General features: G+C 35.6%; 2 protein-coding genes and 1 non-coding gene across 3 annotated transcripts; 1 reads left to right on the top strand and 2 right to left on the bottom strand.

Moving 5' to 3' along the window:
* Positions 1 to 550: 550 nt before the first annotated feature.
* Positions 551 to 5,407, bottom strand: LOC105333577 (large ribosomal subunit protein uL3). Its single transcript, XM_011436623.4, has 8 exons — positions 5,288 to 5,407; positions 4,965 to 5,157; positions 4,516 to 4,684; positions 3,951 to 4,086; positions 1,618 to 1,804; positions 1,086 to 1,288; positions 830 to 985; positions 551 to 748 (listed from the first exon to the last, which is right to left on the bottom strand). Exons 1-8 carry the CDS (start codon positions 5,288 to 5,290, stop codon positions 590 to 592), a joined length of 1,206 nt encoding a protein of 401 aa, XP_011434925.1. The 5' UTR covers positions 5,291 to 5,407; the 3' UTR covers positions 551 to 589.
* On the bottom strand, positions 1,362 to 1,458 carry LOC117685011 (small nucleolar RNA U83B). The gene has a single exon (XR_004598751.1). It is a non-coding gene; the product is annotated as a small nucleolar RNA U83B (small nucleolar RNA).
* Positions 5,408 to 5,473: 66 nt separating the features above from the next.
* Positions 5,474 to 12,009, top strand: LOC105333576 (NADH dehydrogenase [ubiquinone] 1 beta subcomplex subunit 10). Its single transcript, XM_011436622.4, has 4 exons — positions 5,474 to 5,647; positions 7,627 to 7,768; positions 8,184 to 8,323; positions 11,822 to 12,009. Exons 1-4 carry the CDS (start codon positions 5,515 to 5,517, stop codon positions 11,935 to 11,937), a joined length of 531 nt encoding a protein of 176 aa, XP_011434924.2. The 5' UTR covers positions 5,474 to 5,514; the 3' UTR covers positions 11,938 to 12,009.
* The last annotated feature ends 105 nt before the right edge of the window (positions 12,010 to 12,114 follow it).

Here is a 12,114-nt window from a genome sequence, read left to right as displayed (position 1 = left end):
GTTTCAAGGTCTTAAACGACAGTTTAATGTCATTTTTGCAAATGACAGATGTGAAAGTATGCCATTTAAATGATATAACACAAACCACCGTTAGACAACATGGCACGTGTGTGATAGAGAAGTCCGTAACAGAAAAACAGAAAGTGTAAAAGTCAAAGCATTTTTTTTCGTGAATGAAACCAATTTATGTGGTTTTTATTGATATTTTTCACCAGTCATTTTATTATATTTTTTGTATTTCTTTTAATTTATGTCCGTCAGTAAATTTTTTTTTGAAAAGTGCATTTTTTTTTTCTAAAAGTAAAAAAAAATTCGGTCAGCGGATCCGTAATCCAACTAATAAAAAAACCGTTCCCCCAGTATTCCCTAAAGAGAAGTTTTCAATATTTAAAACCAGGCATGCATCTAGGATTGATGTGTAACTACATGTACCAGTATTCTTAAAATTCTTCCAATTCCTTACAATATTTATATCTGCCAGCTAACAGGTCAAAATGACTTTTTTCTCAAAAGCTGTGATCCTCCAACTTCAAAAAAATAAAAACATGACTCATTTGGCCACAAATCTTTATTTTCTGTCCCTTAACATTCAAGCAGCCTCTTTCTGGGCATCCTTCTTGAGAGGACCCAAGAAGTTCTTTTTCTCCTCGAAGGTCTGGAAGCGTCCATGGCCGTACTTGCTGGAAGTATCGATGAACTTAAGGCTGATTTTCTCCATAGCCTTCTTCCTGAACGTAGCCAGCAGGGACTGAAAAATAAAGACAATTATTGCAGTCATCGATATCTGGCACATTAGTGGGTTGACCTTGCAAGTTATAATTTACCATACCTTTCTAAGAGTGATAACTCTCTTCTTGGATCCCATGCAGCATCCCTTGATCATGACAAAGTCCTGGTTGACCTCTCCGTAATGAGGGAAGCCTCCCATGGGAGTAATGGTCTTGTCAGCTGGGTCATAATCTGTGGCTCCGTTGTTCTTGATGACCTAATGTAATAAACTAAACACATTAAATTAATCTCTACACAAAAGTTGATAAAAGTTAAACTCCTTGCACCAACTAAGACTACTTTCTGCCAGCCATTACCTTGCCATCCTTGGTGTGGATGCCTTTGCCGATGCGGTAGATCTTCTTGTTGATCTCGGTACGGTGATGGTATCCCTTCTGACCGGCACGGGCCACACTGAACTGAACTCTGCTAGGATGCCATGCTCCAATACAGGCAACCTTACGCAGACCTTTGTGTGTCTTCCTGGGCAGTTTCTTGCAGTGCCATCTGGATGTTACACCTGTAACGAGATATTGATCTCATTAGTACAATACTTATCTACAGCATCTCTAAATGTGTGCAGGGTTTAGACAAGAGACATCAGAAGGAAGGCAGCATGGTGTCCTTCTACAGAGTAATTCAGACTGCCCTGGCAGGGGCAGATACCATGTTTTTACATCACACATCTCTTTTTTTCCTGGTAATAATTAATCTACTCTATAATTAATGAACTTTCCAAATTTATTTTACAAAAGCATTTAATTTAAATCTTTTGAGTATCAAACCCATGCTATAGAACTTTAAGTCTTTTACATTGTACAATGTTGCTGCTTGTTGCAGTACACTAACCTTTAAATCCTCTTCCTCTGGTCACTCCGATGCAGTCAATGTTCTCATCCTGGGCAAACACCTGCTCAATAGGTACCGCCTTCTCCAGCTTCTCGCGGGCCCAGTCTACCTTCTGGTTGACGGTGCCTCCGTTTACTTGCACCTCCATGATGTGGGCCTTCTTCTGGCGTTTCTTCAAAAGCTTCATCTATAAAATAACGACAAGAATCTTCATGACAATCAGAAGTGCTTTATCATATACAGATTACTATGCAGCACAGAGACTAATTTGTAGGAAGAAAATGGTTTTCTTCTTCAATAATAAACTGTAGTTTTCAGTCTGGAAATAATTGAATGAATGACCTTATCACTTGTCAAGGGTTTCTCATCTCCACCACTCCTCAAGAACCCGACAATTTGTGCTATCAAAATTCAGGAATTTTTCCATGGGTTTTGATAGGAATTTACAGAGATCAATCAAACAGGGTTCGACACTAACATTTTTATTCATTAGTCCAGCCGGACTAGTGCCTGTTTATTTTAACTAGTCCGCAGGCAATTTTATGTGCCCATCAAAATTAAATTAAAATGCATTACCGTATTTGCCTTATATATAGTATGGAGTTTTTAAATAGAATTTGTAAGAAAGGGGTGCATAATATACACTATAATGTTTTTCTTACAGGTGTTGCACTTCTTTAGTTGTATTGTGCTATGCAGTACATAGCAATGAGCTGCGTATTCACTATCTCCGTGTACTTGGTGTATGCCGCCATTACAGATGTTATAAATAGATCTATGCAAATTAGATCCAGGCTATGAGCTACCTTGTTCTTTTCATTATCTAAGTTCTTTAAAAATCTGTTTAAAATAATATGCAATTTCTCACAAATTATTTAAAGTAAAACAATTCATTTAAATTAAACAACTCACAGGAGATTCGTTTCACCTTTATTTTTTTAAAACACATAAGGCGAGAGAAATTTAATTTTTAGTTTTACGGATTTTGTTGTAAAAAATATGGGTCGGAGGAGGGAAAATAAAATATAAAAAAAACAGTGGGCAAACTTTTATTAATCAAAATTACATATTATTTGCTTGAACTTATAATATTAAGTTTAATTTGTCCACTATCCACTGTGTACTTTGTGTTTGTTTCAAGATCATTGGTATTAACCTTACTAAACTTGTTCAGGATAACATTTTCTTTGCTTTTCATAAAAACTTTTAAGCCAAACCATGCATGGCTGACCTCCATCTTAAATACTCCATGTTATAGAGACGCTTACACTTGATTTTAAAAGCTCCCTTTGTCAAATGTTTTGCAGATTTCAAATAAAATAAAGTAAATTTAAAACCAAGATTGGTCAAACTTGAAAATTCCGGAAAAATTTTCGAAGATACAAATTTTTTTCATTATTTTTTTTTTACAAAATCGGAAAAATTGGGTCGGCGGATCCGTAAAACTAAAAATTAAATTTCTCTCGCCTAAGCGTCCCTATCGAAGCTGTTGTTGTGAACATGTGCGCTTGTCACCTATTTTCTCGGACATCCCCTTACGGCAAAGAAATAATCAAGTCACCCATAATATCCTGCATACCTCTGTTGTTTTCGCTCGGTAACTATAATCACTGCAATGTATCATATGCTAGATAATAAAAATATAGTCAGGGTTTTCCATTAAAATGTCGACAATCACACATCGTTAATTTACACATTTTTTTAAGCAAAACTTCTTATTAGTCCGACCGGACTGACTAGACAGAAATTTTGCTAGTCCGTATGAAAATCTATTAGTCTGTGACTAACGGACTAAGGTTAGTGTCGAACCCTGTCGATCAATGCAAAACATGATTTCATCAACAATGATTTCGTACTGTTTATTCACAAGTTTCTCTAGCCCAAAACCCCAAGTTTTTTTGTCTTTCTGTTTGAGCCTTCAAGATATATGTAGCATGCAATGTTACAAACCAAATACACCTGTGCACTTTAAAGTTTTTACCACTCCCAGTCTTGCACTATTCAAATTACATGTAATTCGATCTATGTGTAAAATTTAACACTTTCTATTTATTGAATATACTGGACATTATAAAACAATTTTTAACTTGTCAATATTATTGTCTTTGGAGGCTACAATTATTGCACCAGCGACATTTAGAGTACAGCATCTTTCATCAAGTGATAAAAAAATCCTGACTTTTGATAGCACAGTATGCCAAGGGTTCGTGAGGAGCAGTGTGAATCAGAACCCCTTGGCTAGTGAAGATTGGATGACCAGGGAGCTACAGTGCCTCCCATAGTAAAATATTGAAATTTACAGCACACAAAAAACAACACACACAAGCAAGTACCTGGGTGTGAGCAATGACACGGATGACTTTGCAGTACTTCTTCATCTTGGCAAAGTCTCTCTCGATCTCCTTCTTGCCATCCTCATCCTGCCATTTCTTGGAATACTTGGTGTAGGCCTTCTTCTTGGCACGGTACCTTCAGAGTTAAGACCCACTGTACCACCTCATGTCACACAATGCGACAGCGGAGGTCGTGTACAGAGATAGCTCATCGACCAGCTGGTCGAGCGGAGCTTGCAACAATGATAATAAATCACCATCAGAGCTTGTGAATGCTACTGAGCTCCGTCAACCAACTCCCGAGAGGAGCCACTGAAAGAAAAGGCTCGCCAAAATTGGTTGGAGCCATGTTAAACAGAAAAGCACAGGGTCGATTGTAAAGCATGGCTGAAATGATTAAAGTCCGAGATCAGTCCCAGTAAACATTTCATACATTTTTTCAAATATATCAGACACTTCATTACAAGTGTTAAAAATGTTTTCCTTTCTAAAGCTTAAACTAGTTGATCTACAAGGTTTTTCAGATAAAATTAACAGATTACAAAATATCAAAAGAGCTTTATACCAGTTCTTGTAGAATCTTCTTCTACAGTCCTCACTAAGGTGCTCAGCAAAGATGGTCTTGAAAGCTCTCAATCCCTTGGGGGTTTCAATGTAGCCAACCACACCGACAATCATCATTGGTGGAGTCTCAAGGATAGTAACCGCCTCCACAATCTCCTTCTTGTTGGACTCTATAAAGGAATTCATAAAATAAAGTTGACCCGAATTATGTACAGAAAGAACTCATTTCTGTTATCATAATAGAAAAAAAATATATTTCGCCCGTTTTCTGAATGTACAGCCAACCAGTACGCTGGATCACATACAATCCAGTGGAAAATGTATTGTCGACAAATATCTCTTAACCACATGCGAGTTATTTCAAATAGGAGAAAATTTTAGTTCATTATGAAACGGCATGTTCATGCTCAAGATGGGTGCGAAAAGACCCAAGGTTGGAGAAATACTTACTGGATCCAGGTCTATCAACTTCTCTCACAATATGGGTCATTCCTGCTTTATAACCCAAAAATGCCGTTAAATGACATGGCTTTGATTTATCGTCTTTAGGGAAAGACTTGCATTTCCCCCTATGGCGCCTGGAGCGCTTTTTGGGGAGGAACGCCTTAGATCCGTGGCGAGGAGCCGAAAACTTCCGATGGGACTAAAATATAACATTTAAAAATGTTCAATAATGTTTCTTTTACTATATATATTATTTTCATAACAAAATACACTCCCATTTTTTCGATGTCAACCGATTTTATCAGGTACACTTCAGAACCGTAACCTACCATTTCGGCGACGAACGTGGAAAGGCAGTACACTTTACGGCAATTTGCAACTTCGATTAAAAAATATAAAATATTATCATTTTATAACTTATATTGACTTTTGTATAATAATATTTCGACTAAAAATATAATTATATAACAAATATTTCATAAATAAAAAATTTGACATTTAGGTTGAAATCAATACTAATGTCGTAAAACAGTTTCCGTTAGGTCGACTCAAAAAAATGGGGGACGGGGAAAATGTCGTGCAGAAAGAGTTTAGAGTCTCTCTGTTTGAAAGGACAAAAGATAAAGTAAATGGAAAGCTTATGCTGGGTATTGAGGCTTTCTTTAGCAAACCTGCAAGTTACTTAAAAGGTAAAAGTCGTTCGTAATATTTAACATTTTAATCCGAAATTTCTCTATCGTTGCCAGCTTGCAGCAAAAATTATTTAAAAAGCGTGTAATCATGCTAATTAACATTTAACCACTGTATCGCTATCCTGTTATTCTGTTACAGATCACATGGTTTTTTTTATTTGATCGAACCTCTTTCATATGAGTTGTTATCTGGTTATTGGAAGTTTTGACCACAGGCCATTAAGTATATGCACAGGAGTCGGCGATTTTATCAATTTGTTGTAAATAAATGAGAAACAAGCAAAATCCTACCAGTGAGCCTCGCGAGTGCACGAAGCTCACTCATAAGATTTTGCCTGTTTCTCATTTATTTTCAAGAAATTGATAAAATGATTTAAATCGCCGACTTCTGTGCTATATGTATGGGAAGAGAGATATACCCTATGTATAAATACAGTCAGAGGCCTGTGCCTTGAGTAAGCACAGGTAACTGAATATTTCTTTTTCAATTAGTCACATGATAAGCCGAATATTGGGGCAAATATTGAAAAATTCTACCTCCTTTTCATAAAATGTGTATAGAGGTGGTAGAATTTTTCAAAATTTGGTTTATTGAGCGACTAATTAATAAAAATTCAGGTGCCGCTTTAAATAATTTGCATTTGCCTTTGGTGATCAAACGCTTGTAACAGTGTATAGTATATGTACATGTATTTTACCAACCCAGTGGGAGTCTTTTTCATTCAAAGTGGATGACATTTTCATTTTTCTGGAGAAAAAGCACATCATGTTAATCTCTGGGGCAAGTACTCTATAACATGTTTACTTCATAATAGAACCATTTTAACAATAGATTGGAATAGTTGTGTCAAACAGCAATGTGACATCTTTCTTTTCATTGTTGACCACTCGGCCATAGCTCTTTGAAATCAACAAGATTTGTCTGGCTTCTAAGCTAAGACTACACAATCTGTGTTTTTTTCACTTGAAACCAGCATCATTTAAAACTTGTTTCGGTTCAAAAATAGATAGTTAGGAATATGTCCTACCGAGAGTCAATGGTTCTAGACCATTTTTTTGGAAAATTCTGTGTGTTTATTTTTGAGCTTGGGTGTTTAAAAAGGATCAAAATCAGATGCTTCATGGAAGTCAAATATAATTAAAGTGGTTTGGTCTTTGAAAAGATTGATGTTATTCAAATTAATATGATATGGCCTCATTCCCTAGACTCTACTTTCGATTCCTATTATCCTGGCAAGTTGAAAACAATTGCAGCCAATGAAAATGAATATCTATAAAGTGCATGCCAAGTTCAATTTAGATGTATTGTTGGTTTTTTTTAAAAATCTGACCTACTTTAAATTAGATGTGGCATTTCACTAAAACCATGCACAAACAGGCCTCCTTATCTAAATTTATCTTTTGACATACATCAGCGAAGATCATTGTTTTCATTGGCTGCAGTATTTTTCCTTTTGCGCAGATATAAAGTCAGTGAAATGAAGCATCGCAAGAATGAATTTTTTAGAATAAAGTTTTATTTTGAAGGTAACAGGCTAGAGTACTTGCTTTCGTGATAAACATATTGATGTTTTTATTCAGGAAAAATGAAATCTGAAATTTTTGTTTTTTATGGTAACAGGTTAAAGTGCTTGCTTTGGTGATAAACAAACTGATATGGTTTTTATTTTAAAAAAATGAAATCTGAGGTTACAAAAAATCATCTCACGCTTAGTAGGTAAAAAAAAAGGTATAACATGCAGGTGTTTGACCAACAAATAGGAGACGAACCACCAAATAGTGACTCGTGCCCAACCTGATAAATCTAGAAATCTAGAGTACTATCATCCAATTTAAGGCACATGTAGGGTATCTAATGATTTATGATAACGCATCCTTTTCCAGAGATCTCTATAGATCCTAATATGCAGCTGTAGAATGAAGCTATATATGTACAGTATAAATTTAATGATTTATGATCATGTCTTTATTTCCAGAGAACTGGATTGAGCCTATGCAGGCAAAGCACCGCGGGAATTATTACCACAGGCGGTTCCGGCGAGTTCCCACCATTGATGAGTGCTTAGTAGATGATCAGCTGTGTATGTATGAGGCCAACGAACAGATGAAGAGGGATAAGTAAGGGCTTTCAGAGATCAGCCTCTCTAATCTATCCTCTTGTTAAGCTTCTGTGTAGCTTTCACTTTCTATATCATTTGGTATCCACGTGTGTATCTTAAGAGGAGATGGGGGTATGACCCTCCCCTCCCCCCAATTTCAAGTTACATAGTAAAGTTACAGAAATAAATAAGCCTTGAACACCTCCCTTTGAAATCCCTATTTTCCACAGAAACCCTGATATTCTTCATAGTGATCTCCACCATTCTCATGATAATGTTGTTTGAATTAGAATGTATAAGAATTGAATGATGAAGAATTGCTTTAAAGTGTTTGATTTTTAAAAAAAATTCTCTTGTTTGTTTTTTTTCTCGTTACATCATTTCTCTTAGATCTATTATAACTCAATTTTCTTTAAAAAAAATTTTTTTTACAGAATGGTAGATAAACAAATTGTTAAACATCTTAAAATACGATTTGATGAATGTCGACGAAAGTACCAGGATGGTGCCCAAACGAGATGTTACCAGACGTATGAGGACTGGCAAAATACAAGGGAGGACTTTTTGGTCAAATGTAAGTGAAATTATTCGCTGCTGCAATCTTATGAGAGGTATCTTTTATGCACAAAATATAACATGCTTGCAGAAAGTTTAAAAACAAATTTACATTCAGCAATGAACACAACACAACTAAATACTGCAGACATAACAACATACCGTTACAGGCGGCATACTAAACAAGGTACTTATAAGATCTACAGTATACATAGTAACATACATACCGGTACATTGATACCGGTACATACAATTCACATAAAACACAAGGGTATACTCCTTCAGCATAGCTTAGAGAAAGCACAGATACAATATATGTACATAATAACTGGTATTTTTTACTGCTGTGAATTTTTATGAATTCATAGGCAAACTAACTGTGTTAAATTTTTTTGTGTTTATTTTTTACGAATTTAAGATAGGGTAAGAATTGAAATCAATCATCAGTTTTGATCTCGGTAAAGTTTGTTATGTAAAACATTTACCAATATAATGTTCAATCTGCAAACCGCATGCATCAGAACTTATGTACGCAAAATCAGGGACATGTTCCAAACATACTTGGATATATTAAGGAAAATGTTTTGGAGATACAAAAATATTTAAGAGAACTTATGTGACGCGATTTGCAAATGTGATGCTATGAAGTAATGTCAGAATTTCTTTTCATAGCAGCGACTACCTCTCTATAGATAGCTCCGTTGTATACACAGTATACAATCATACAGACTTAGTGCTAAATCTGAAGCAAACTAGCGTGGGTGCATTACGCCACCTTTTATCAGCGCCAAGCCCTTTTTAGCTCACCTGAGCCAAAGGCTCAAGTGAGCTTTTCTGATCACAATTTGTCTGTTGTCTGTCGTTGTCATCGTCGTTGTCGTCGTCGTTGTAAACTTTTCACATTTTCAACGTCTTCTCAAAAACCACTGGGCAGATTTCAACCAAATTTGGAACAAAGCACCACTAGGTGAAGGGGATTTAAGTTTGTTCAAATGAAGGGCCACGCCCTCTTTAAAGGGGAGATAATTGAGAATTATTGAAAATTTGTTGGTATTTTTCGAAAATCGTCTCAAAAACTATTCAACCTGAAAAGTTTAAACTTGTGTGGAGGCATCCTCAGGTAGTGTAGATTCAAGTTTGTTCAAATCATGGTCCCCGGGGGTAGGGAGGGGCCACAATAGGGGGATCAAGTTTTACATAGGAATATATAGAGAAAATCTTTAAAATCTTCTTCTCAAAACTATTAGGCCAGAAAAGCTCAAATTAAAATGGAAGCATCCTCAGGTAGTGTAGATTCAAGTTTGTTCAAATCATGGTCCCCGGGGGTAGGGTGGGGCCACAATTGGAGGATAAATTTTTATACAGGAATATATAGAGAAAATCTATAAAAAAATTTCTATTAAAAACTGTTAGGCCAAGAAAGCTCAAATTGGCGTGTAACTATCCTCAGATAATGTAGATTCAAGTTTGTTCAAATCATGGTCCCTGGGGGAAGGGCGGGGCCACAATGAGGGATAAATTTTTTTATATTGAGAAAATCTTTAAAAATCTTCTTCTCAAAACTATTAGGCCAGGAAAGCCCAAATTTGAGTGGAAGCATCCCCAGATCGTATAGATTCAAGTTTGTTTAAATAATAGTCCAGGGGTAGGGTGAGGCCACAATGGGGGATGAATTTTTATATAGGGATATATAGAGAAAATCTTTAAAAATCTTTTTTTTAAAGACTATTTGGCCAGAAAAGCTTAAACTTGTGTAGAGGCATCCTCGAGTAGTGTAAATTTAAGTTTGCAAAATCACAGTCCTTAGTGGTTGAGCGGGGCCGTGATGGCGGTTTGAATTTTTACATAGGAATATATAGAGAAAATCTTTAAAAATATTCTGGGAAAGTTTTCAGTCCAAAACTCAGTACTTAGTGTGAAAGCACAGGTTATGCAGATTTAAGTTTGATGAAACCATGATTCCCTATAGAAAAGTGGGGCCATGAAATGGGGGGGGGGGGGGGGGGGAGGGGTATATAGGAATAGAGAAAAATCTTCTTACAGGTACAACAACAAAAGGGATTGGTATTTACCCCCCCCCCCCCCCAAAAAAAAAAAAAGAGGTGGATAAAAATTGGCAGATTTTAATTTTTTTTTTTTGCAACATCTACTGTACTTAGTTGTCAAGATATTTAGATACTGTAATGCTAATTTGATCAGAATTAAGGCAATTGTTGCTCAGATGAGCGATGTGGCCCCTGGGCCTCTTGTTTCAAATGCCATGCCCCTTTAAAAATAAATGAAAGTGATGCCTTGTTAATTGAAAGCAAATTAATTCAAAATCACTATTCCCCTACACTCTGTTTTGATTGCAAAATTATAAACTAAAACTCGCTGGACTTCATGCACGAGTGACCTGAGACAATAGACAAAACAGGTTAACTGGAGAGGCCCTAGCTGAGGGGGTAATCTGACTTATTTTTTTTTAAAAAAAAGCTAAGCAAATATACATATACACATTAAACATGCATCTATAAATATCTTTCCGTGTAGCAAACATGTTCATTTCTGTGGTAACCTTTTTAAGGGTCAAGTGGTATATATTATGATGTCACAATGACCTTTGCAAAAGCTAAATATGTAATGGTTTGCCAATTGCTTTACATTATGCAAAGAAATCAGGATGAGATTCATATTTTCAAACAAGCCATTTCATTTACATTAGACTGTTGTATTTTGTTTGTTGTACTTTGGCACAATGCTTGTACTTGTATGTGCTATGTATTCATCTGCAATAGGCTGTTGTATTTTGTATCCTGTATTTTGTATGCTGTTTTTTGGCACAGTGTTTGTACATGTCTGCACTATGCATTTTATTTAGAATAGGTGTGTGTACAGAAAACATGTAATTTAGTACAATGCTAGTACATGTATGCACTGTAGTTAATTTGCATGTGAGTGTTGTATTTTATATCTTGTATTTTGTATGTTGTATTTTTAAACAATGTTTGTACATGTATGTTCACTATGTACACTATGTATCTGTTTACACACAGAACTGTTTTTTTTTGTAAGTTGTATTTTGGTACAATGTTTGTACATGTATGCACTATGTAATTGTTTACACCAAGGACTGTTGTATTTTGTAAGTTGTATTTTGGTACAATGTTTGTAAATGTATGCACTATGTAATTGTTTACACCAAGGACTATTGTATTTTGTAAGTTGTATTTTGGTACAATGTTTTCGCATGTATGCACTATGCAATTTTGTATGTTGTATTTTGGTGAAGTGTTTGTACATGTTTACACTATGTATTTGTTTACACCAAGGACTGTTGTATGTTGTATTTTGGTGAAGTGTTTGTACATGTAGATGTTTTTATGTTGTATTTTGACACAGTGTTTGTACATGTTTACACTATGTATTTGTTTACACATATGACTGTTGTATTTTGTATGTTGTATTTCGGTACAATATTGTACATGTATGCACTATGTGTTATGTTTGTACAAGGAGGACTGTTGTATTTTTTCAGGGGGAGACATGCCTCCACAGCACAGCGCCCTGGATGTTTACTACAAACAGGTGCACAGAATGATCCACGAGCGCCGACAACGTGAAAATCCAGAGAATAACCAAAAATCGGTATAGACTATGAACACACACAGTGTCAGTGAGAGCAGCAAGGCTGTATTATGTGTAAATAAAGGGTTTATTTCTGTTGTCAGATTGTTTCTCTTGCCTCAAATACTATGTAGTTCACTGTATTAAATTGTGCAAGTTTATATTTTCATTTGCACAGGTAATTTTGTGAAATCAGAATTAAAA

Source organism: Magallana gigas, chromosome 7, assembly GCF_963853765.1.
Source record: "Magallana gigas chromosome 7, xbMagGiga1.1, whole genome shotgun sequence".
NCBI classification, from domain to species: domain Eukaryota; kingdom Metazoa; phylum Mollusca; class Bivalvia; order Ostreida; family Ostreidae; genus Magallana; species Magallana gigas.
Note: the sequence above shows the minus strand (reverse complement) of the source record. Positions and strands in the feature narration are given on the sequence as shown.